The sequence below is a fragment of the Anser cygnoides genome, chromosome 7 (genome assembly GCF_040182565.1).
Source record: "Anser cygnoides isolate HZ-2024a breed goose chromosome 7, Taihu_goose_T2T_genome, whole genome shotgun sequence".
NCBI classification, from domain to species: Eukaryota; Metazoa; Chordata; class Aves; order Anseriformes; family Anatidae; genus Anser; species Anser cygnoides.
In genome coordinates this window covers 18,970,415-18,997,269 of record NC_089879.1, presented here as the reverse complement: position 1 = coordinate 18,997,269, position 26,855 = coordinate 18,970,415, and the positions used below count along the sequence as shown (strand labels likewise).

Genomic DNA, 26,855 nt, shown 5'->3' with positions numbered 1-26,855 from the left:
AGACACCCAAAGTCTTTCCACAGCTGTAGCTAAGGGAAGCACATGCCAGGGAGATCCTCTTGCTTTCGGTTACAAAGTGGTTGAGGATTGAAAGAGAAATGACTCCCTTGCATGCATTTCCTTCTTATGTGCCTTCTACTGCTGTGTTCTCTCCTCTTCACTTGGGCAGGAAGAGATGCAACAGCAAAAAGCAGTGTTCCTCAGAAAAGGCTGTTCTTGTAGGTAAGCTGCATGCAGCAGTCTTTGTTAGCCAAACTGTATGTAGAAGACTGCTGGATGCAGCTTAGCTAGGAGCTACGTTAAGAAAAGGAAACAGCATTGAGCTGTTTGACCTCTAGATATCAAGACTTTTTTATTACTAATGGAGAAGAGGATGTTCTGGCAAGATAAAGGTCTTATTTTTCAGAAAATGAATGTGGAAGGGAAGAAAAAAGAATATACAGACGTGGTAGTAACTGCACATTCAATGCAGATATGAAAAGTGTGCTTTTGCATGTCTTTGAACACGTCTGCCTTAAAGACTTATTGTGCTGTAGTAACTAGATGTTATGAACTTGAGATAGTGGAATTTAGCACTGAAATCTGATTTGTGTCAAATTTCCAGGAGACCTGTCAGCCCAGTGTCATTACTGTACGCACTATTCATCAGCAATTATAGTGGCATCTTACCTGGTCCGATTGGAGCCATTTACACAGACCTTCTGTTCTCTGCAGGTAAGGGGACAAGATAACTTCCCTCCTACACCTCGTTATGGAGCCCACTGCATTGGCTGTGCAGTGAAGAGGAATTCATTCTCTTGACATTTTTTTGTATGCTCTCTGTGGACTTTGGGCTAACTGAAGGCTCTATGTTGTGTCTGTTGATTTCAGCAGAAAAATTTTAATAGGAGTAGAACTGATGTCTGATTTTTTTTTTTTTCCCTGAGGGGGAGGGATTATTTAGTTTTTGTTCTATGGTGCATTTTGTGAGAGCTGAGCATGTAAACACCAAGATAATGTTTTACTACCACTCTGAGTGTTAGCTTCTGACTTTGGGGTAAATGCGCTTAGAATATCTGCTGTTGAAGTCTCAAGAGCTCGTGCAGTAATGTGTCTATTGGCAAGCTCTTGGAGATGACTGTGCTAATGTGAAGAGCATCCCTAGGCTGGATGGGGACCTGTAGGTTCTGGTGGGTTGGGAGCATGAGGACTCTGGGGCACGACAGGGAGGCATGGGCTTGGCTCTCTGAGGGTGGGGTGAGACTAGGTCCAGTGCCCTAGAAGGAGTATTTTGATTTTGCTTGTTCTGAACTTGGCACCATTTTGTTGGTGCTGAAAGGACTCTCCATGGAATTGAATTTCACAGAAACTGAGCCTCGTGTTTACGTTTCCTAGCCAGTCAGCATAGAGGGACACCAAATTACCTGTCTGCCCTTTTCAAGCAGTTGGCAACACACAAGCTATGCTCTGCTGTTGTGCTGGTCTCTTTCTTTATTATTATTTTTTTTAATGGGCTGGTATAAATAAAGCACTGTGCTAATTAAGTAATGAGCCCTATGATATCAGCTGTTACCAGCAGTAGATGATGGGTTAGTGAACTACCTGAGGCAATACTTGCCATTGCATTCTGTGAGCCATATGTTAGCTGCAGTCATGAATGCCTGTGGAGCAGCTATTTCTTCCAGTAAATGATAATGGCTGCCGTGTCTCACTGGCACACTTTTATGCAAAACGTGCTCCTAGACTGAGTACCTGCTTTGTGTTTATGTCTGTGTGATTAGCAGGTAACTGGTATTTCATGTGGATGTAAATATTCAAACACTGCTGAGATCTGAAGAACTTGAAATTTTGTCTGGATGTGGATCCCCTAAACTGCTGAACTTTCATTCTCATTCCTTTGCTCTTTTTTTGCTGCATGTTCGGCTGAGATTGTTGCTCTCATTTCTCCTGCCTGACTGGTCCTACTGTGGTTTAGGAGTTGCAAAGTGTGAGATGCAGTCAGGCAAACAGCAGATCTGCAACTCTGATATTCAGTCAAGAACAGATTGGAGAAGAACTCCCAAAGTTAAGACCTTGGAAAGGTGCTGACTTGGGAAACGCGAAAGATTCTCAGCATCTTAAAAAGTGGAAAAGCCATGCTTATAACCCTAAACCACCTGTCTGAATGCACATGACAAAAAAAAAAAATAATAATGTTGCATAACATCCTGTTTCTCACATCAGATATGTAATTTACACCTGGCCAAAGAAGAAGGCAGTGAGGAAGCAATACCCCTCTACTAAGGCGACCATACAGGAATTTACAAAGCCTTATTATTTCACATTTTATTTAAATGTGTTGAGATCTGATTCTGGAGGAAGGCATGTATGTGCTTTGCATATTGTACTAGAATGGATCAAAGATTCTCTCATCAGATGGGTATTTGGATGATACCTCCTATTTCATTGGATTCCTTCACCTACCCTTAGGTACCTCATAGAAATCCTTTCAGGAATAGGTTTCTGTGCTTAGTAGCTCTGTTGGAAAGGCATTCTAGGACTTCATGCTCCTAATGATTTGTACCACTTGCTCGTGGTTCACCTTGTATTTTATTCCCTTTTGTTCTTACCCCACTGTTGCGTTTCAGCTAGCAGGCTATTCTTCCTTCCTGGTGTTTGCCTCTCTGAGGTACTTGCAGAGAACAGGGTTCTTACTCTTCATTGTGTCATTGACTCTGGAGCTGTCATTTAAGCACTGTCTATAGGCAATTGCTTCTCAGCATCTCTGAGGGTATGGTAAGTCTTTGCACTTTGTAAACATCTTTTAGAAACACTTTGTCTTTGGGTTTAAAACACAACCAAGACTCAGTGCTGATTAGTTTTATAAACATAGGGAGTTCTAACTCCCCTCTAGAGATCACTTTGACCAGCTGCCTTTTATATACCCTGCTGAACCATAGTTTTAAAAAGCATGTTTTTTACCAGTATTCCTGATCCGTAGTAGAAGGCCTCTACTGAAAGGAAAGAAACAGACTTACTGTATCTAGCTATACAAAAGCTGTAAGAGTTTGTTGAATTGGAATCTAAAGGCATAAAGCAATTCTTGATTCTGTTTTTTTTTTCTTTTCAGTGTAGTGTTTGCATTCATAGAGAGAGAAAACTCATTAATTCTGATATAAATATATGCAAATAAATTTATTAATATAGGAAATGGGAAAATCAGTTATTGCTTCCTTTATAAATAATACAGGCTTAAGTTTTAAAGATATTACTTTTCCCTAAAATGAATTAGACAGCCAGGGAAAAAATCACATTTTTTCGTGGTGGTAATATCTTTAACCAGATTTGTCGCGCTAACAGCATTTCCTATGTATATATTATTTTTATTTAATACAGGTAATCTTTTTATTACAAATCATATTGTTTCTCAGGAGATTACCATCAGCTCTCATAAAAGCTGCAAAAAAAGATGAAAAAGCATCAATCACCACCAGACACAGTGCGCTGTGTGCAGATTAAATATACAAAGCCCTTTAATATGCTTCAATGAGATACTTGTTAACTGTTGATTTATTTATAGTGCTTCTTCTACTCCGTTTTAATTTCAATTTGAATCTGACTCCAAGGGTCCCTCTCTAATAATGATCAAGAGCAAGATGACCTTGTGCATCAAATTAACTCCAGCTAGGCTTACTCATGTGATTTTAGCCACTTTTTCACTCAGTCCCTTGAGTGGGTTTGGGAAGGCTTCACAGTTGTCAGTGGGATAAGGAAGAAGGACATAAGATGCAAGGAGGTGTACAAGAATTATGCAGTCATTTTGAGATAAAGCAGGACCAAAAGTCCTGTCAGAGTTCATCTCAGGGGAAACAGAGATGAGGTCTTTATGTCTGGACTGTCCTAGCTTTTGGTTGGAGTCTATCTCAAAAGACAAGCAAGGAGATGTGTCTGGTTTATTGATTTCTGTGTTTTGTTTGCTTATCTGTGAGGGTAGTTTCTTCTTAACAAAAGATAAGGCAAAAGTTACTTCTTGACCTGAAGTTCGCAGACTTAAGAGATTGTAGACTTTAGTTTAGCCATTTTACATCATTTAAAAAGTCAGCTTTCTTCTGAATCAACATGTTCGTTCCGAACGGCTCATTCAGATGATCTCCAAAAACTGTCTGTTGGGTTATTTCTGTTACTGTAGGACTTCTATGTTAAAATAAATCCTTTTCTCAGTGTAGGGATCCCTATGTAAATGTGCACCTGATATTTTCACAAATCCATACTGTATCTAAAATCCCATTTAAAAATAGTGTAGGAAATATAGTTGCAATATAACGCATACACCCTTCATCTAGTTAGTGATTTATTTTTATCTAAAAGCCTTGGTTCAGAATGATACTTAGGGCTAAGAAGGCTGCTATTTTCTAGTGCTATACTGTCATTAAACTAAACATATTCAAATGCTCTCAGGATTTGAGGTGTTTTGTTTCTACTTCCTCATATACGAATTCAGTGTTGGGCTCAGACATTCTTCCCTTCTTCCCATCTTTTTGCTGTGCCTCCTTCCCTGCTGTCCCCTGGCCAGTGGACCTTTCCTGTTTGCCCAGATCTGATTACAGTTATTTCAGTGGTACCACCTTTCCCCAGGGGCCTTTCTCCAGAGGACTGCACATAAGATTTTGCACAACTATTTGGTTTACAAATGTAAACACCAAAGCTGTGTCTACTGCTTGCAAGTCGCTTTGGGATATTAAACAAATGAGTAACATTGAGAAGCATTAATGTCGAGTATGCTGATATTCTTAAGCTGTTTTTGATCGTTTCTGCTTGTTTCTGTGTTATTGCAACCTACTCAAAATCTCAAGCTGTATGATATTCTTAACCTACATATATACAATTCAGCACTGAGACAGTAAATAGAGCTGGGACATTCTGAGATATCACCTAATCAAATGTGTGATGACTATTGCAGAATTGGCTAAGATTCTGCATCTGCTTCTTATTTAACAGAATATTCACAATGCAATATTTTTGTCCATTTAACAGGGTGGGAGTTTTGATGTTGCAGACAGAATGTTTCACAGTGTCAAGAGCACGTGGGAATCAGCATCAAGGGACAATATGAGTGATGTCAGGGAGCTCATCCCTGAATTCTTCTACCTGCCAGAGTTCCTCACCAATGCCAATCATTTTGAACTTGGTAAGTGCCAGAAGGGACTTCACTGCTCCCCTCCTGCTCCCCAGCATCACACCAAGAGAGAAGTTCTAGATCGCATGTTGCTATTTGGTCACTGGACTATGCTGACTGATGAGGCTCTCCAATCAAGTGAGATTTTTTTTTTATTAAAAGAAAGCTTCGAAAGTATAACCTTTCTATATCCACATGACACATTCAATAAACCATGTTTCTAGCTCAGAAGGGGTTGTTGTTCCTATTAGTTGTTCCTATTAGTTTCTGTGTAAAGAAGTTGTGCATTTTGTCAAACAAAGGCAGATTTTGGTATCAACAGGCTAAATGGCCGATTTTGAAAAACTGATCTCTATCGTCATACGTATGTGGCTATCAACCATATATTAATTTCACTTTTGGAGATGGATCAGTTACTAATTGGTACTGATGAAAGGTTGGTGTATGTTTTTTTTAAATCTGCTTTTTCTGGTGCTTAATGTTGCCAAACGTGACCTCACTATCATCTTGAATGTCTCAGTGCAAGTTGTATGAACCAAATACATAATCCCTGGCATCAAGCAATATCACCGTCCCCTCTGAATGTACACTGTTTCTAAACCTTTCTCCATCAGTGATGGAGGGCCAGAGAGAACCCAGAAAAAAACATTTTTCAGAAATAGGTATGGCAGTGTACCAGTCCTAATCCATTTCACTTTACAGGAAACTGATATCATTTGCAATACTAAGCTTCTTTTTCTAATGGATGCTGGTTGGTTAACAATGAAGGCAGAAGAGACCGCTTAAGACTCATCCTAAATTGATAATAGCAAGGGCACCTAACCAGTGATTTTGAAATCTAGTCATAAATTGTACCTAAGATCTCAGTGAAATGAGACATGCTATGAAAAGGGCAGTGTAGGAAAAAGATGTTAAAAGGTTGGTAAAAGATAGTAAAGAATTAGGTTTATTTAATCTTTGAGAGGAGATGAAATAGCAGAGCCTGCCTGAAATCAGGATTCAGAAATTGACCTGAACACAGTCAAGTGGAGGGATCTAAAAAGGGCACCAGAATCTCAATGATAAAGAACAAATATACAGAAAGATTTTACAGTAGGTAAATCCAATAACCTGAATCTGTTCACTGCTACACTGTAAGGAAATTTGTAGTCACAAACCTGAGCCTTAACTTAGATCATCCAGTAGTGTAACACTGTGCCCTGATTTGAAAACATATGCATATCTTCTGAAAGGAATCAGATAGCAAAGGACTTGACAGTGAAATCCTTCCCAGAGGCTGCTGTAGCAGAAATATCAGACAGTGCAATGGGATTATGTATGAGAAGAAAGTTATGCCAACAAGTTTGTGTTGCCTGAGTTTGCATTCAGGGCTAAAATGATTGTACTGAGCACATGCATTATTTTACTGCATTAATTACAGTTTGTAGAACATCCCACTGCTTTATTAACATCAGAAATCCAAGGAGAAATAAATTCTGCAGTGTTCTATGACATTATATTCAATGTAGAACCTGAAATTACATGTGTGAAAATCACTTGAATTTCCCTTGACTTCACTGTTTTGGAAAAGCCGTTCCTATTTGCAATGTGTGTGATTCTTGTTTTTATTTTTTCCTTTAATTCCTGCAGGCTGCATGCAGGATGGAACAGTGCTGGGAGATGTGCAGCTCCCACCATGGGCAGATGGGGACCCCCATAAATTCATTCTCCTGCACAGACAGGTTAGTGAATATCAAGTTTTGGGACATAGTGCTGAATTGAAAATGGAATCCCAAAGGCCAGAGTCACAAACTAAAATATTTATGACTGGGTGTTGTCAGTAATCTAGGTGTAGTCCCATGTTTGGCAATACCATTTTTATCCATCTTTAAAGAAAAAAATCCTTTATGAGCTGGTTTACAGTCTGTTACTTCATCCTGAAGTAAATTTTCTTGTATGAAACCAGGTTTAAGAGAACAGGCTCCTAATAATGTGCATCTTCTGTATATCTTGCAAAGAATGGGTTGTTGCTAAAACATTATATTCCAAAGAAGTCAATGCTTTGTAGTATCTGCATCACACACCATCTCCCTGATTCCTGATGTTGTGAACACTTTGACTTGTGAATAGCTCCGAACATGAGAGTGAGCCTGTTGAAATTCGTGGATTTATTCACATGTGCTCAGGTTACTCCTGTGAGTGATCATGAGTACAATCTAAGCCTGTGCTTACCTACTTCTTTTTTTTTTTTTTTTTCTCAGTATTCTTGCCATAGTTTCTATTTTAGGACTGTTGAGGATTGTTAATGAGGTATTTCATTTTTAGTTTAATAATTTAGTAGGCTCCCTTTAGGCTCTGGTGTGAAATCATGACCTGAACAATTCACTTAAAATCAGTGTCAGAACAATAAGTGCTAAAAACTACTTCGAAGAAGCTAAATTTCTATCTTGCTACTTTTAACTGTTTTGAAATGGTTAACTATTGTATATACTTTTTAAAAAAAAAAAAAGTTTTCAATCATTTTAAAAATGTGATTGAAAACAGTCATTTATTGCTGTTTTCCCTGGAGATGATCTTCGATACAAAAAAAACCTTGTGAATTAATGATATTCCAAGTTATGTGGTGGGGGAAAATAGCTACTTGCTGTTATTAGTTAGTCTCAAGTGTGTCTCCATGCTTAGTAGCTAGACTCCATGGTGTGTTGCCACACATTTTAGTAACTTGAACCAGTATGTTGAATTTACAGCGTATTCAGATATTCATCAGTACCATTACAGAAGCTGCGTTAATCTTCTTCTTTGTTTTACCTTGTATTTCTGTAGCAGTTAAATATGTAACTCCCATCACAGCCCAGTGTTTCTGGGTTGACAAGCGCACAGTGAGTAGAAATGTCTGGGAAAGAGATGTATGGAACAGCTTTTCACCAGAAAAAAAGTCTGGTTGAAATGAGAGTGTGTCGGTAGTAACAAGGAAATCTCTCAATAAATAATTTTGGCTTTCTGTCTTTGTTTTCAAAATGCTTCAGAAATGATCTTTTCATTGCAATAGTTATGTTAGATTACAGGCTGAACTAAAAATATTTTATTTTCAAGAGGTAGTTGCTATAGCTAATCTTGTATGGTATATAGCTTCATTATTAGTAAAATAAAATGATGTTATTTTTCCAAATATAGAATTTGGGGAGGGGGGGATTTTGATACATGAGAAAATTTGATAGGCTTTTTGTTCTGATTTGGAAAGAAAACGCTATTCAGTATCTGAACAGCTTCCATTTTTCAGTCAGACTCTGTCCCCTCTCTTTTTACAACTTTGTAACACGAGATGGATGAAGAAAGGAGATGACTTTTTTTGCCAAAACAAATAACTGAGATGAAGAGAGATTGAGACACTTTGAGACTGCTTAAGCTCCTGTATGTACACAATAACAGGTATTACTGAGTGAGGCATCACTGAAGGTGCCTAGAGAGTGATTTAAAGGCTCAGAGCTGCAGATACACTGAAAGGTAATGGAAGGGACAAGTGACCTGAATTTCGATCACTGCTCATCAGCACATGACAATACATTTACTGTGAGGAGGGAGATTCTTGTTATAAGTGTTGTGTGCATTGCAGGCTCACTGGTTGAAGTACAGTCCTTTCCAAAGTGAAGAGTTGAGCCTAGGGACTGCCCAGCCCTATCCCTTGCAGGGAAGCAACTCAGTGTTACCCACTGCAAGTAGGTTTTGCCCACCTCAGTCAAACATGTAACTGTTCCCTGTTGTTCTCCCCGGACTCCAAAGAAGGCATGTAGGCTTTGGGGCTTTCTGGTTTCTTTCTAAACTCTGTCTCATGCTCCCTCTTGTAACCTTACAAGGTGCTTAGTCTCTGTCCACCAGTTTGCTAAACATGGGAATGACAACACTTCTCTAACAGAGGTGCTGCAGACAGAAATCCATAGACGCCTGAGAGCTGCTGCAATTTTTTACTGATGTTCTTTAAAGAAAAGTGTAGGGAGATATGCTTTCTCTTACATCCTGTCTTGTTTGGATGTAAAGTATTGGGCTTTGCTCCTTGCTGCTTGTTAATGCTGGGCACTGTGAGGGCACTTAAATTCAATGGGAACATCTGCTTTAGCCCTGTAGTTTGGAGTAAGGGTTTAGTTTTGAAATGATCTATCAATCATCCCTGCGTAGCATGGTTTTGTTCTCACTGCAAAGTGATCTCAGATTGTTAGCTAGATTCGTTTTGAATGAAATGAAACCAAAAGCTGCACTCCAGTTGTGCACCTAAGCTATGCTCCTGCCACTGATGGCATTCAGACTGGGGGAGCAGACTAGATCTAGTTTGAAGTAAAGCCCCCACAGTGCATATAATGTGGATACTGGGTCCTCTCTACCAGCTGTTGTGTTCAGCAGACCTGCTTCCACTGAGCTGAACTATTTGATAGCATTGGCACAGCTGATTAAACCATGCAGCTTGTACAAATGAATTGGAATCTCAAATAGGAGCAGTTTAGCAAAAGGAAAATCATGTTTATAGACTCATGTTCTTAATGACTTGCTAGGCCTGAGCAGACCTTGAGTACAGTCAGTCCAGTATTTTATCTCCAACCACTAATAGCACCAGGTATTACACAGGAGGGTGCAAGAAATCTTGCCATGGAAAGTTAGTTGATTAACATACCTGGGAAGGTTTCATCTAATCCTGACGAGGTAGAGATCTTCAACTCTGAAATGTGAAGACTCCTCTTTCCTCTGAAATCACCTGCAAGGCTAGATGTATTTGTTACTGGTATCACGGTGCTTTTCAGGAGGCTTCACAGAGTTTAAAACACTAAACAGATACAGGTCAACACTGTTGTGAAACCTGGCTATTTCTTTAAGGAATATGGGAGCAAAGAATTGTTCTTGAGCTAAAACTGTGAGTAGCTCTCTACTTCATGTATAATAAGCTAAGAATATGGTCTACATAATTTCTTTACTCTCTTCTTAGACCTCAGTTCTCCCTGCCTTGCTGGGCATGTCACAGTGCTCAGTGAAATACTGAGTGGCTGCACAGTCTCATCTCGGTTGGTTGCTTTGTTTTGCTCTGGCGGTGATGCCAGGCAAAATTTACAGTTTGTAATTCGTTCACTAACTGCTTTTATTAATAAGAATGAATTCTGAGTCTGTTCATAAGTGTTTTCTTGTTGTTTGCAGGGGACAAATTGTATACTGTGGTTGTTCTCTGCCCTGCCCTGTGATCATTTTAGCTGTGGGCAGGGTCATTTAAACCAGTATTGGGCTCACTGTCTGCTCTGTGAAATGAGCCATTGTTCTGGATCCCATTAGCGTGTTTATTTCTGCTGTGCTTTGGGTAGGATGGTCTACTTGGGAGACCTTTAACTGAGCATCAGGGAGTGTTACACAGTCAAATGATTTGGAGAGACGAAATTAGTTTTAATAATGCTTAACACTGATGCTTGAATCATTGAGCAAGGCAATTGTGGTATGCACAAACAAAGATTTGGTGATGCAGGTGATGGCAGAGACAATTTTATGTAGCAAAGCTTCGTAGATAAGGCTGACTAATCTGGAGGTGGGCAAAGGTTTGACTCAAACTCGCATCCACTGCCCTTGAACTTGTTGTCTGGGTCTTCCAAGCACAAGTTTTCTGCTATCATGTTGAGCCTTTTAGGGAGTCCACGTTTAGGATGGATGTGCACTACCTTGTAGGATCTCTTATGGTCTTCTCTTGTAGTAATTGTTTCTTCTGGTTGTGTTAATCCATGTGCCTGTGACTGTGGGTGGCAGATCTAGTCAAAGAGAGACATTTCTTGTTTTGGGGGGGAAAAGTTCAGACCTTGAGCTTTTCCAAGATGAGGGAATCTGGGGGCTGCATCTGTCTCTGCTTGAACCTTCTGAGGGTTGTAAAATGTGTGTGTTGATGAAACTCAGGCAGTCATGAAGCTTCTTCATAGGGCTGTCCTGCTGTACCCCAACTCTGCTACTGCAAAGCCCTTCATGCTCTGCCTGTCTTGGCTTGTGGCACCTCTTGCCATTTCACTACAAGCTCTGCATTTCCTTAGCTGGTTCATGGCATGTACCTTCTCCTACCATAACCTTCAGACCCAACTTAAAGCTTCTCTGCTAGTTCCTTCCTTTCCAATATATACTTACATTATCTTCTCAAATCAAGTGTCTGCCACTCTAAGGCCTGTTTCTACAAAGAGAGTAGTACATTAAATCACCTGTGGATTGTCTACAGAGCCAAAAGGTAGTACTAAATGCTAAATAAAAAAATGTCTTATTCATTTAAACCGTCTTGTATCAGTGACAGTATTGATGAAGAAATCATAACACAGGTCTTAATACATGCTCGGAAACCAGAGGATGTGCCAAAACCTGTGGAATGCTTGTGTTTTGCTTAGTAGAACCTGCCTGAGTTTTCGCTAAAGATACTGTAACTGGTGTCTGCTATGTCAAGCATGCCTCACTCTGTCCTTCCTTTTCCTGTGAGGATCTCCCCTACATCTATTTGGCCTCATTTTGTGAGGACGTGCTGTGAAAGATTGTGCTGGAAGAACTGAAAGTGTGAAGACTTGCTTTCAGAGAGTGCTGTGGAGAATTTGTCTCCAGCAGGGAACAGGGAGTAGTAACACATCTGCAGTGGATGAACTCTAATGAATTAATTTTCTTTGGTTTCAGGCACTGGAAAGTGACTATGTCAGTGCACACCTCCATCGCTGGATAGACCTGATTTTTGGCCACAAGCAACATGGCTCAGCTGCTGTGGAGGCAGTTAACACCTACCACCCTTACTTCTATGGAGACAAGATGGACCTCAACAACATCAAAGATCCTCTAATTAAGAGCACCATCCTGGGTTTTATCAGCAACTTCGGACAGATACCAAAGCAGGTATCACTTGATTATGAGAGTATAAAGCGTGATTTATTTTGGTCTTGTAGTATTTCAGTTGGAAATCAAGAGAAGAAACTTAAATCACAGACAGTCTCTGATTTAAATCTGCTAAAAGATGGGCTGTAGAGTTCTCCTGATGGTGTGACTCCACTCTCTAATTATGCTGTTCTTGTCATATACCATACAGCTGTGGTATCAAATCTGGGTTCTGCTCTCTCAGTACTTACATGAGTAACCACTAGTCTGGGGCTGAGTACAAGCAAATGAAGGCAACTTAAATTCTCACCTATAGTTTTCTCTCTTCTCCTGAATCACTGGGAGTAGCTTCCTATCCCTGTAAGGGATGTAGTCTGATGAAAATGTAATGATAAGGATAAGATGGTCTCATTTTAATGAAGAGGTTTGTTTGTGACGGTTCTGGAGTCTATGATTAATGTTTTAAATAGATGCTTCTCCTGCATGATCTGGCTGGTAGAGATGTGTTTTTCAATGCCATTCCTTTGTTCTAGCTCTTCACTAAGCCACATCCATCCAGGAATGCCCAGGGTAAAAGTTCATCAGGAAGAGAAGCAGTGCTGTCTTTTCAGTCAAGTGGAATTCTTCCTCCGTTCATCAGCAGTCTGCAAAACCTGAAGCTCTCACCAGTTACAGTAAAAGGTGCAGCAGGGGCTGTGCTCCATTTTCTGAGCTACTAAGTGTAGAATTCTTGGATGGGGGTGAATCTGAACTTTGTGTGAGTTGACGTGAGTTGGTACCACCAAGATCCCTTCAGACAATTGTTATTTGCATGTGTGTGTATTGTGAGGGGGCATTGAAAGTGTACTCAGACATTCAGGAGAAATCTTGAAACTTCTTTTGTAGAGTTCAGAACAGATTTATGTACAACATCTAAATTTTTTCTGTCTTCTTCGTTCTGGATATTTCAAGTTAAAGCGTAAAGCTTGCTCTTTCCCCTTTTCATTATTCATCTTTTTCTTAGTCTATTTTTCTTAACTCTAACAAGCCTGGAAAATTTCAGTGTATCTACTTCTTTTCATCCCATGATGCTGGTATGTACATTGCACATTTTTATGTGGCCAGCAGACTTCTGTAGCTGTACTACAGAGGCTGTTGGTGACATACCCTGCATCGTGTAGTTCATGGCATAAGGCTGCCTGCCAGTGAAAAGGAGCTTAATGATACTGCTGTCTCTTTCTTTGGAGCCATTCTCCACCTCTGCATGGACTTACGTGGTCTGCTGGAGAGGGGAGTTTCCACCATTGTCTTGGAATCTCAGTGGCAGAGTGGATTTCTGTCTGTGGACCTGGTCCCAGCGCACTGAGACCAGTTGTGGGGCATGCCAGCCCCACCACAAAGCCATGTAAGGCAGTAAGTTAATGTTAGTGTTCTAAAAACAACAGAATTAAATATGTTCTCTGTCTTGTCAGACTATCCCAAGGGAGCTATTGGACACATTGTTCATACTGAGAAGGGCATTCTGGCTGTTGAAAAAAATAAAGTTTTGATTCCTCCTCTTTGGAACAAAACATTCTGCTGGGGATTTGAAGACTTCACCTGCTGCTTTGGCAACTATGGGTCTGAAAAGGTAAATAGAAAAAGTCTAAGCGTTTCAGAAATGGATGTTATGTTGTGGTCTGTCTTGTTTAGGGACCCAGTTGAGAGGCTGTAGGGGAGCTGATTTTGGAGAGTGCTCTGCATGACTTTTTGCAATCAAGTTTTCTGAGGATTCTCAAGTTGGATGTTCCAGTGGACTACAAAATTATTTCACTGCTGAAAAATGTGACTTTTTCCCTCTAAATGACCTTGAGTTTTCCTTCAAGTGACTTTGTTGTCTGTCACAACGAAGGAGAAACCTCATTTCATAGGTTGTAAGGACAATACAAGGTCTTCTGGCCCCCAATTAGAAATTTCATTGTGCAGAACTTTCTGCTGGAATTAAGATAGGACCATCTGTCAATTCCCCTCTGGCTCCCAAGCTTAGCCCAGTGCATTCATTCAACGTAATAATGTCCCCTAATCTAGAAAGTTAATACTCTTACTTCTTTGCTGTTAAAAATCAAGGGTCTGTGTCACCACACTGCTGGCTAGGGCACTGGATAGATTCAGTTCTCTACCACAAACACACTGATATTGCATGTGTTTGGGACAACGTTATGATGTGCGAAGACATCCAAGTTTGCTTGGGTATCAAAATAGCAGAATTAGTCATTCAGCAAAATACTAGCTTGGGTATCAGAGCATACCATATCATTATGTTTTTACAGACATATCCGCAGTCACTGGGCATGAGAAAAACATGAGATTTATTTTTACTTTCTGATTTCTGTAAAATCACAGAGTTTTTCTCCATTGATTTTCAATATAGCAAATTAAAATTGGTGCTCAGTAATTTACAGTGCTGCTATAGGTGTAAACTTTTTGCTTTATCTCTACTGGTTGACTCAGAAGCAAGGAAGTTACAGAATGGTGGTTATTCTTGGTTTTTTTTTTGTTTGTTTGTTTTTTCTCCTCCAAAGATCAAGGTACCATAAAGTGTTCTGGTATTGCTCAAAAGTCAGGGTGTCACTGAGCCTCTTGCAGTGATTATACAGTTACTGTAAGTAGTTGAGGGTTCAGCTTGAATCTCTATTGGGACAACAGTGCCTCTGTTGAAAATATATTGGATATACTTTAAGTATATTGTTGCCTTCATTGAAGTAGTAAAGGTTTGTTTTGTCCATGGTATGATTTTTGTAACTGTGGCATCCAGGTTCATCAGAATCATTAGCACTGTGCTGTCATCCACATTGGGTGTAAGAGAGCTAATGCAGAATGTGAGCGGAGGGATGTTTGTGCTGTAAGTGCAGCAGTGTAGAGTTGTTTTAGCTTGGTACTGCTAGCAGAGCGGTTGGCCAGAACGGAATTCAGTAAGCCTTGGCTATTCAATCCAAGTATGACAAAGGTGTAGCTGAGCCTGGCACTAACTCTCTTAACAGTGGCAGTCATAACCTGAGCTTTGTTATTAATCTACATTGAATGTTTGCATACTGTTGCTATATGGTGGCAGAACAAACTTGCCTGAAGCTATGTAGGAAGTCTGTAGCACAAGAGGGGCTGGAACTCTGTTGTCCTAAGACACTGACCTTTATCCAGCCTTCCTGTTTGGTCCCCAGAGTCTGGCACAGCTGCATGCAGCCACAGTGTGTGCTTATACATAATATACAGCTGTGCTGTCAACATAGAGACTTGGGATAAGATGAGCTTTTTTTCCTGGGTTAAAACAGGCTCAATTCTCAAAATTAAATCTGCCATTTGGTATTAATAAATGCGTGGTATCACCAGATGAGTTTTTGGCTGAAAGCTGCTTTCTCGTACAGAACATGACTACGTTTGAGTGCATGGCAGACTGGGGTAAATGCCTCTGCGCTGTGTGTCCTTCAGCAACTACCATAATCACATCTGGAACAAGCTCGGTTGTGTGTGTCTGGGAACTTTCTTTGGTCAAGGACAAAGTGAAACATCTGAACTTGAGACAGGTGAGTACTGTGACTCTTGGTACAGAAATTTAATAAAAAGCAAAGAGAAAGTTTTTTTCTGTCAGAAAATTGGAAGAGAAAACATGCTACAGTGAATCGAAAAGGCAGAAAAAGGTGATAAAGTAAAAAAAAAGAAAAAAAAAAGGTATAATGTGAAAACTTGTTGTCAGGTCAGGAGCTGATTATATGCCTTATACCCATACCTTATGTATTATGCTTGGTGGGTTTTGTTTGTTTGTTTTGTTTTTTTGCCTTGGTAGCATTTCCTAAGTTTACAATGATAGAAGAAACAGTGACAATAAGGCATGTCCTCCCTTGTAGTGCAGCCAACCCTTGGATTATTTTCAAAAGCCAATATTACCTGGAGATAGTTCTAGTTCTTTTTTGGCTGCTAGAGCAGTGGGCAGGATCTCCAAAACACCCTGTCAACTTAGCTGACGGAGATGAAGGCTTGGCTAGGCAAAGCCCTTGATACTTCTCCCTCAAACAGAAGTCAGAACTTAAAAAGTTTGTCTATCACTCCACAAGGTAGGGAAAGATCCCTACAATGATATAGTTTGTGACCTTGCTGTCCATGGTCCTTTAGTGTTTGTTGATTTGGAACTCATCTATAGTCACCCAGCAGCTGTATAAATGCTATTTCATTTGCAAAAGTGAACAGTGAGTTCCCAGCTTTACAAGAAAATCTGGAGTACTATCATATCTCAAAGGCAGTGTGCGACCTCTCTTCCCTAAGAATTCAAGAGACAGAAAACTCTCTGCTATTCTTAGGCAAACTAATGATGGGTTCATTGATCAGCAAGGAGGTCTCCAAATTCTTGTTCTAGAGTCTTGTTCTGTTCATATGCTCTGGAGATATTCAGGAGATATTTCAGTGCTTTCTAGACCTGGAGCGAAAAATATTTTATTTGTCATTTAAATAATGTGAAAACATCTATGTCTGCTGGGAGGCCAGAGAAGTTCCTAGACCTTCACTTATCTGATGTTTTTGGGCATTGAAATTAGGAAGAAAACTGTTTAGAGCAGCTTCTCTTCCGAGTTCTGTTTCTTTCTTGAGAAGCCAAAACTAGGAGACAAAATCTTGAGTGACGACCTTTTAATCCCTCTGCTTAGTATTCCAAGCCAAGAGGTGGACATAGAAATGGAAGAAATAGCAGCAGAGAAAATGTAAGCAGTAATCTTCATAAATATCAAAATGATACCAGTCTGGCGATCTGTTCAAGTTTCAGGCAGCTGATTGAAGAGGCTCTTTCATCTTCAGTACCTTTCCCTTTAGCAATATAAAATCAGCTTTGCTGATGTGTTCCGCTGTGATTAATCTGATATTACCCAAGGTCCTCAAAGTGGCATGAGGTCATACAGTGACAAATGCTGTATTTTTTTCCTTCTCTTTGCTTGCAGAGACCTTTTTTTTTTGATGACTGGCATAGATGTAAATTCGAGTTATGGTTCTAAATGTCTTCCAGTGAATTACATGCTGCTTTCATGTAATTCACTATTTCTTGGTGGCTGTTTTTTTTTTTTTTTCTGAACAACAGAAAAAATTGTATCATCTTTCCTGAGAGAGTGAACTTTGCTTAAGTAAAGCTGATGTGCTATAAAGTGGATGGTATTCACTTATCAGCTGTCTCATGGGACTGACACGTTCTGGTTTGGAATGTAGTAAAGTGCAGAAACTATATTTCAGCATAAAAAGTCACTTTTCCCTCTCTAGCAGGGACCGCTCCCACAGTTTTGTGGAATGCTAAAGATTGAGCATAATAGCCTCAGTATTGATCTGTGCAATTTACCAGTCCCCTCAGTGTTCATGAACACAGCAACCCATGCAATCCGCCCCCCAGAATTTCTGGGCCGAATGAAACACCAGGCTGGGAGAAGCATCCAGGAAAGCTGTGTTGTGTGTGCTGTGCTGAACTGTCAGGAAGGTACTGAGCATAGCTGTGAATTATCTGTGCCCATGTCAGCCAGTTACATTGGATGGCCAGAACATGGTTCAATTTTTCTGGACTGAGCATTCCTGCAGTGAAGCTGATAAGCTTTATTTATTTATTTATTTGTGAATTTACTGTGGAGACAGGCCTCACAGTTCTTTTCCCCATTAAGGGAAAACCTTCATGAGGAATAACACGAAGACATTAGAGAGCTATCAGCACTTGCACTTGACTGTTTTTGCATTAATACATATCAAAATACTGGTAGATCAAAGCTGAAATTTTAACTGAGCTCTGATCTATCCTTCTCTTCCACACTCAGCTTGCATTTAAAGTACTTCACCAAGTCTTTCTGAGTTAAAAAAGGAGAAGAGAGTTGATGAAAATTTTTGTAGGACCTTAGACTGTCTCGGCAGTGCGAATGTTGTCACAGTGGGTACATTTCCTTTCCTTCTTCAGAGGAATGAGAAGGAATTTGGAGTGCTTGAACCTGCCTTGTCAGAGGCCGTTCTGTAGAGGTCTTGTGCAGTTCTTGAGCACAGGCATTAGGTTATGCCCAGCCCTTTGTAAAAAGACAGTTGTAAGCTACTGCTGAGTTGGGAGTGCTTCCAACCTCTGAGGACTGCTGATGGAGATGCCATTTTGTGCCAGTATTTTTAGCTGATGATTCTCTTCAATGGAATACATCGCAAGGTGGAATTCATCCCTTGCAGTTGCAGGTCACCTTCAGTAGGTCGTAGCTGCAGCTCAGCGTCTTCTCCAGTGGATTCATGTTTGAATACTGTTGTCCTAATAACATTGGCGAGTGGCAGCGCATGTTAGCTAAAAGAGTTCAGTTTGATATTCACAGACTGGAAAAGAATATGAGATGTCTTCACAAAATTCATTCGGGACATGTGGCTATCCTGCTCTGTGACACTGTCTCTGAACTGAGACAAACCCTGAAAATGTGTTAATTAAGTCATGTAGGGACAGCCAGCAGGGAATATGCATTTACTGTTAAAACCAACATTAAAACTGGTGGATCAGATTTTTCACAGTAAGGCAGTTAATAATTGAGCCCTGAAAGGCTTTTCAGGAAATCTGTGAAGGACTCTTTCTCTGTTGCCCTACAGGCTTTAATGTCGTTGGTGGTTATGCAGCAGAAATGTATGCTGCTGTTACTTGAGAGTGCTGCATTACACAATTGTCATCAGTATATTCCTGTTCATGACTTCTGTGACGTTAAATTGCCTAAAATATAGTCTTTTTAAATGAAACTGTTTAAAGCTAAATCAAACTGGATATTCTGTATATCTCTGGAATCTAGAAAACAGAGGAAGGATGATGGATAATGACGAATGAGAGAATTCATATATAGCTTTTTAAAGCAAAAATAAAAACAAATGCTGTTTTTATTCCGATTAAAAATTGGAAAAATGTTAGTACTTGTTCAGAAAAACAGAAAGAAAAGTCTGGGAAGGTCACTGAAATATATCTTAAGTTTTATTTCAAAATGATTTAAAATATTTGAGAAATAATTCTCAAGTCCAAATTTTACTTGCTTAAGACTGCGTTGACTGAATTTATTGATGATTTGCATACAAACCACTGTGGTAGAATCTGAAACATATGCCAAGGGCCAGAGTTGAGTTGTTTTACCTGACCTACCATGCAACTTGGGGCAAGTCATGTAATCTCTTAGATATTCGACTTTCCTCAACCACGAGTTGAGGAAAAGGATGGTTCTATAAGAATCTTTGGGATTTCTACTTCATACACCTTTTGGCTCTCCAAAGTGTGACTTGGTTGCTTATTCTTGCTAAGTAAATGGCCGTAGAACTGCAGCTCCCTAGTAAATCAGCCACACAGTTGTGTTTTGTCGCTTTTTTCCCCACCAGGCTCTGTATGGGCACTCTCAGGCAGTGACCTGCCTTGCTGTGTCTGTGACCTACAGCATAATCGTGAGTGGATCTGATGACAGAACCTGCATCATTTGGGACCTGAACCAGCTGACGTACATAACCCAGCTTCCTGCCCATGGGGCAAGTCTCTGTTCTGTTGCCATCAACAATTCAACAGTAAGATCTTCATTTATCATCTTTCTTCTGATGCATCCATGAACATTTCATGATAATTTAATGGGTGCTCTTCACAACATAAAAACATCCTGAGTCTGATACATTGATTTTTTTTTCTTTCTATAGAGATTGCTAATAGTGTTCTTAATGATAAGAGGGGAGCACTAAAAGCAACATTTCAGACTGAGTAGCTAAGCAGAAACATCTTAGGTGGATAGCAGGATTAAAACTCTTTTAGTTTGCAGAACATGAAGTATTACCTTAGTAGCTCCTGGATCTGGCTAACCCATAATCTTATTGCTTTCATTATCCCATTAATTTCTCTTGACATTCATGCAGCAGACCCATGTCAGCTGAGGAATGCTGGACCTCAGTCTCCCACCTCAGCTGACAACCTTCTTACACCCTTGCAGTGATAGTGTTTGTGGTTTGTTTTTTTTTTTTTTTTTTGGTGTTTTTTTTTTTCTCTTTCTTTCCCTCCTACTGTCAGCTGAGGGGTGTGCTCTTGACAGCAGTGGCTGGGTTTTCGTTTACCAGCAGTGGAAATAATCCTGTTGTGGTCTGGGCCTGGCTGCAATTGCATGCATGTTGATAGGAAAATATTTTCTATTGGATTTAACTGTAAGCACTCTGGATATTATTTTTTCCAACCTTCTACCTCCCAAGAATGTTGCTTGTATATTTGTATTTTCAGTGCTAATATACCATAGCAAGGTTCTAGCTGCTCAGACAATTTGCGAGTACATCCAGTACTGGAGTTTGTACCAAGAGAGGCAAAACTGAATTCATAGCAGTGGGAAACCAAACAGACGTTCTATAGTTAGTCTGTGCCAAAATAGCCATCTCATATTAGAGCTTCACTAACCATGCAGTCTGATGACTAGTGATTGAGGGCAGGAATTAAGTAGTCTGTTAAGTACTAGCTTGGCACCCAGCACCAGGGGTCCTGGTTAGTAGTAATATATGGCCAGTAGCTTCAGCTGGCCACCTCACAATACCTGGTGGCCCCTTGAGAAGGCAGTTGAAATAGTGCCAAGCATTCAAAAATGAGTGGGTGGGATAACATGGGCTTCATACCTCAAGAGCATAGAGTCCTCTTTGTCTTACACACCAACCTACCATTAATGGTAGCCATTTCAGTTGGGAGCTCCTCTCCTAAACTGTCCAAAAATTAAAATAGTTAAACTGATCAGACAATTGTCTGCAGAAAGGTTCATTTAAAAGAAAGAAACCTTAAGAAAATATGTTTGATTTATTTATTTCATAATTTGATAATATTTATTATAACATGAAGATAAAAGCAATGCTGCTTCCATTGTGCTAAATTAAATATGTTGTTTGATACAAAGTGACATTTTTGGTAATGAGTTTTTTTTCTTGGAAAATTCAGAATGTTTTAAAGCAAAGATTTGAAGGAAACAAATTTCTGAATCACTTTTCTGTGAAATAAGAGCCCTTTACACCTGTTCATGACATGATTGGTTTTATATTTGCTTTAGCATCTGGAAGCTCCATTTATAGATCCAAACTTCATGGTGTTTGTATGACTTAGGCACCAAAAAAAAATGCTTTCCCAAAGAGTTTATAAGCTAGGCAGGATTGTAAAAGCTTGCTCTAACTAATGATTTCAGTTTTAAATCTCTGGTCTAGACCTGAAAAACACTGTAGATAATTACCAAATGAACAGACATGTAGATGAGGTAGCTGACATTCAATATCTTTAATTATTGGCAACTGTGTTTCAATGTTTCAAACAAAATCTTCTGTTTTATCTACAGAATCCTGTCCTCCAATGTGAAGAACCCTTTCCCCAAATCAGGGGTGACATACAGTGTTAGTTGATTTAAAACAGATGCGCACTGCTAATTTAAGGGCACACTGGCCTTCGCCAGAATCAGATGACTTGGCTGATGCTGTTCTGTTTAACTGGCTCTTAGTATGCATAAAGGGTGAAACGTTTGGGTGAAATTTCAGTTAGTATCTTGATCAAAGGGCACTTCTGATAAGATTATTTAAGACTGCAGCATCAGCTTTTGATTCTGTGCATTCCTTGCCCCAGAGATACCTGTGTATTTGCTCCTTATATGCCGTCCCTGGTAAGACTATCCACCTGTGCTGAAGGAGTAGGAGAGATTCAATTGCAAAGGATGTTTTCTGCATTGGAAGTGCCGCTCATTGAATGCTGAGCTGGTCATTGGTCGAATGCAAAACAGTTTAAAAATGCGATGACATTAAGCTCCCTGTGAGGGGCAGAGGAGGATTGTGAAATCACCAAAGGTTTCACAGCTAAGGAGGTAAACTCCTTATCCTCATTTAAGAAAATGTTTATTTGTGTATCAGTAATATTTAAAAGCACTAGTCCTGTCCCAGAACTTGTGTCAGGCACTGACTGTGCACAGTCCCTGTCCCTGGCAGTAGCTGAGGTTCAGTCTGTGCTCTGCTGGGCTATGCACTGACTAAAAGGTAAGGGCAGAGCGTAGCAGTCAGCCTTCTGTCCTCTTTTCTGTGTTTGCCTTTTTTCTGTGTTTCTTTGATTCCTTTGCCATGCTTAAAAAATGGGTAGCTTGATGGGCAAGAAAGAGGATTCTTTTGACTGCCTAATCCAAAGCTAACAGGCTGTTATCTCAGGGTGTAGCCTAACATTTTGAGACCTGGTCTGTCTGCAAGCTGCCTGCCTGTAGCAGGTGCCCAGGACTGCAGAACAACATTGAGAACCTCCTTGGTCTCCCCCTGCTCAGTTACAGGAAATGGATGCCAAGGCTGCATTTCCGGTTGGCATGAATCAAGATGTTTCTTTACCCATTTTTTGACAAAGCAGCAGGCTAACTGTATCTGACCCGTCTCCACATTCTTTTCCACCAGTTGGAATCAAGGTAGTTTTGTCAGAACACAACTTGGACAGAACTGAAAAACAAGTGTTGAGTCTTGCCTGTTTAAAAGGAGGTTTGAAGAGGTTCTGGGGCACTTAGAACAAAATATGTTAAGTAATTACATGATTTAAAACCAGCCAGACTACAGGAGGGGGCAGGTGGACGTGAAGGCATGATGTTCTGCAGATCTTTGTAGCCTTGTATTATTTTGCAATGGGAAGTGTCATTCAAAATATCATCAATTTCTTTTATTTTATGGATGGTCACCGTTTTTTCTAGTGCAATTTAGTAAATGCTTTCTGCAGAACACATGGATTCCTCCTCAGTTTGAACCAAAAGTTTACTGCTAATTTGGTTCCTTCTACATCCATTCTGCATCCATTATGCCCTCCTGTGAGGAGGATGAGTGTAGGATCTTGAAACATTGCCTCTTGCTTTGTTACAGGGTGATATTGCCTCTTGTGCTGGATCCTACCTATGCTTGTGGACAGTCAATGGCCAGCCTCTTGTAAGCATTAACACCACCTGCAGCCCTGAAAGCCGTATTACTTGTTGCTGCTTTGCTGAAGTGATGGACTGGGACACACGCAGCGTCGTCATCACAGGAAGCACAGATGGAGTGGTGAGGGTAGGTGGGCAGGGGAGAGAAAAGACACATCCTAATTTAGTGTAGACCAGAAGCAGAAATTTTGCATCCTGAATGGTTGGGCAGAGCTGCTAAAAGCCTGTGCACAGGGCAAAAGCTGAAGATTGGAGTAAAAGGTTTGCTTCCTATCAGCTTTTATCCTCCTGAATGAGGAGTATCTGTCATTCAGGAAGGCTTTTGAAAATATACTTTTCATTCTGGTGTGTTTTTGAAAGGAAAAATTATATTGCCCATTAGAAATATGTTTGATGGGAGTTTCTGGGAGAAACAGTTCCTCGGGGGAAAACCTCGTACCTGGCTCTTCTGCAGCACTTGTTAGTGAATGGCAGCGCATTGCTTAAAGAATTTGTTATGCGTTGCCTTTGTTTTATAAATGGAGACACTGAGGTGGTGGTGGTGAGGAAATCACTTAGGTTCACTTTTGCATAGATCAATACCACAGAACTCTGCAGGATCCATAGCTTCTGAGAGTTGGTTCACAGCTTAGTTCATTAAATCATACCTTCTCAAGAGCAGGAGTTTGCTGCTGGTTCCACCTCCTGTCTGGTGGGAGAGCTCCCCGGGTAATTGGTATCCTGGCTAGCACGTCAGACCTGCAACCTTGCCAGCTACATGCATACGTTTCTCCAGTGTGACAACATTTCTCCAGTGTGACACCCTACAGCATAGTGGCAGAGGGAGGGAGAACACTGCCAAGCCCTGCTCTGATGATCGAAATCCAATTTTCAGCGCTTTCTGGGAAGCAGACATCCACATCTCATGTCATTGTGTTGTTATAATCCATGTTATTCTCCTTTTTCCCTCACTGGCACAGCTGTGGAAGACTGAATACAATGACAGCCCAGGCCAAGCTGCTGGACTGAGCTCACAGAGAGGCGCCGTGGAAGAGGTGAACAGCACAGGTATGACCCCAGGGTGGACTGTGAACTGATTTGGGACTGTTGCAAACCTAGTTCTGTTGTGAGGAGGAAAAGGATGTGGGAGCACAGTGGTGTGAATGGGAGATGGTTTGGGAACCGGTATGGTAGTACTGTAACCAGCAGCGGTAGTGGGTAGCCTCTGTCCTGTCTTAGGGAGGCAGAACAGTGCTCAGCCACCAGTCTTTTGGGTAAATCCTGTCTGGATGAAGCTGGAAGGTTCTTTATAGGTTCTGTCAAGTTTGACAGCTTGATAGGGGTTTTGAGCAATCTAGTCTGAAGGTGTCCTTGCCCACAGCAGGTGGGTTGGAATTAGATGATCTTTAAGGTCCCTTCCAACCCAAACCATTCTGTGATTCTATAACCACCTTTCTGCGTATGAACCTAATGAACTCCAGAAAGCCCATTCCCTTAGCACATCTACTGATGGCCTATACTAAAGTGTCCTGGGATGTCAGAGTGGGCAGTGCCACATTCTGTCCTGGGATGAAACAGGGAAGCTTGTTCTCTTTGCTGTCTTAAACGAGGTCGGAGGTCCTCCAGACTTGTGGGAGCCCAGCAGCAGGCCTTATTGCATGGTGCTATATTTTCAAGGCTATGCCAAGCTGAAGCTGATGCCCTCGAGTTCTTGCAGAGCAGCCAGGATTAACAAGATGATGGGGCTACAGTGCTGACTGGTATTAAAAACAACTCAAGCTCACTACTCTGTTCTAACAAATACAGGAGCTGAAACCTGCCAGGGAGCTTTAAAGGCATGTTCTAATAGCACAGCTTGCTTCTGTTCACAGCACATTTTATAAAAGAAAGGAATTGTGTTGTTAGTATGTATAATTTACACCACTTATTTGCTGTGATCCTCATTAGGCATTCTCTATTGCTTCAATTTTAGGCACACAATTTGCATAAAGATAGAGTTGTAGATGTAACATCTGCATAAAAAGATATTATACGGTAATTGGGCATTACCACTGAGATCTTCAAAAGTGCTCTTCATGGAACTTGGCAACTTGGCATCTACATTACTTAGATTGCTATGTGAAAATATTTATATGTACAAAGTCATACTGGAAATGCCAAACCAGATGCCCATCCTACCTTTTGTCATGTTTCTGAGAGTAGCTAGAGCCAGATGCTTCTAGGGAAGGAGCAAGAACACCAGAGATACCAGATGTGAGGCAGTCTGGCTCAGTAGCTGTATATTTGGTTTCATTGTGGTCTCTAACCAGAGATTGCTGCAAGTCAAAATATGAGATTTAACATTTCTTCCAGAATATTTGTAGCATTCGGTAGTCACTCTGCAGATTCTTTTTACATCTAGAAGCATCTAATTCATTTTAAGAATTTCCTAGAATTTGTTCCTTAACTTCCTGTGGCAGATACTTCCATGTCTGTTTTACTCAGGTACAATTGCATAGCAATTGTCTTTGAGCAAACTGAGACCTTGGCTACTTTTAAAACATCAGATCTTAAACAGTATTCCAAACAAGGACTTAAAAGCTGCCCATGGGAACAGAGCAGAATACTCCTGTTTGTGCCATTTTAAGAGAGGATCATGAAAGAAGACATGCATTGACATCTGTTGATGTGTACAGCCACACCTGTTCTCATACAAGTGTAAGAAAGCATGTTCTCAGATGCATACAGCAACAGTGTTCTTTAGTAAAGAGTTGAGAAGTATGATCAGAGCAGTGATATGCTCCCTCAAAGTATTCAGATGATTTCAGAATTACTTTAAATGGCCAAATATTCCCACATGTCATTCTACATGTTAAAGAAAATAAAATTAATACAAAACACAAGTCATTAAGAAGACCAAAGTAACTATGATTGAATTATTTTGTTAGGTGTGTGTGAGTGTGTATGTATGTGTGTATGTGAAATGTTCTCAGCATTTAATTATTGGTTCTGTTATGAGCAGATTTAGATAAGTTGATAATACCAGGGCTTTATGTAATTTCTTTTTACTAGGCAATTATGGGCTGTATTATATCCTGGCAGCAAGGTATTGTGGGGCATCTTATTAAGCACAGAGCCAGTGAAAACTGATGAACAATTTTGCTGAACTAGGCATGCAATTTAGAAAGCAATAATACACAAATCCAATTTAGCACACAATTGATACAGCCGCACGTCAGCACATGTAACTATCATAGCCACAAATTAAATTGGGATGGGCCTATTTTGCAACAGCACAGGCTGAGATTAAATATATTTGTTCTCAACTTAACAACTTGCTGACCGTAAATAATAACAATCCCTTCCATGCTGCCCCCCAGACACTTTCTAAATATTTATTTTTAAACCACATAACAGGTAACAAGTGTGGAAAACATCTTGTTCTCTGTCGGGAACTGAATCCCAGCCTTGCCTTGACTGGAAAACCAAGTAAGAACAGCCCAGCAGTGACAGCACTTGCCATGTCCAGGTACGGTCCTGTCCTTTGCATTGTAGCATATGCCCGGCAGAGGGCACCGCATGAGCCTCAGTGTCTCCACTGATCTGTCCTAAATCCTCGGGTTATTTTAAAGTTTGTATTTCTGCTGGTTTTTGTATGTTTGTGTGTTTTGTGTATGCATGTGTTTTTTGTTGTTGTTGTTGTTGTTTGTTTTTTTAATGTCGGTCAAATGCAGTCATTCTTGGAGCTGGCCTGGCTGATGGTATTAAGTGAAGGGTGTTGGGATACTCAGTGGTCTGAAAAGGAACAGCAAAGAAGAAATAGCAACTTTCAGGTGGAATAGTTGTATAGATCAATAGCTCCTGCACTGTCTCTACATCATAGAAAAAACAGTGTCCTAGGAGTTTCTGGAGATGCTATGTCCTTAATGAAATATAAACTGGAAGTTTTTGGCTAATGGACAACTTTGTTGTTGAACTCAGTTGGCACAGCCAGCAGTATTTTAGTTTACTCAATCCCCCTCCCG

General features: G+C 40.4%; 1 protein-coding gene across 4 annotated transcripts in view; it reads left to right on the top strand.

The window, feature by feature from the left end:
* The window catches only part of WDFY4 (WDFY family member 4), a 134,699-nt gene that overhangs the window by 101,602 nt on the left and 6,242 nt on the right, over positions 1-26,855 (top strand). For all 4 annotated transcript variants that reach the window (XR_010832719.1, XR_010832718.1, XM_048069286.2 and 1 more), the window contains 11 exons: positions 605-714; positions 4,993-5,146; positions 6,764-6,855; positions 11,780-11,992; positions 12,505-12,652; positions 13,423-13,580; positions 15,352-15,510; positions 19,322-19,501; positions 22,817-22,999; positions 23,832-23,919; positions 26,248-26,359. Coding sequence is in view for 2 of the 4 variants with exons in the window: in XM_048069286.2 (XP_047925243.2) it covers positions 605-714; positions 4,993-5,146; positions 6,764-6,855; positions 11,780-11,992; positions 12,505-12,652; positions 13,423-13,580; positions 15,352-15,510; positions 19,322-19,501; positions 22,817-22,999; positions 23,832-23,919; positions 26,248-26,359 (1,597 nt within the window). In the remaining 2 variants the exon portion in view is untranslated. The remainder of the gene's footprint in view (positions 1-604; positions 715-4,992; positions 5,147-6,763; positions 6,856-11,779; positions 11,993-12,504; positions 12,653-13,422; positions 13,581-15,351; positions 15,511-19,321; positions 19,502-22,816; positions 23,000-23,831; positions 23,920-26,247; positions 26,360-26,855) is intronic.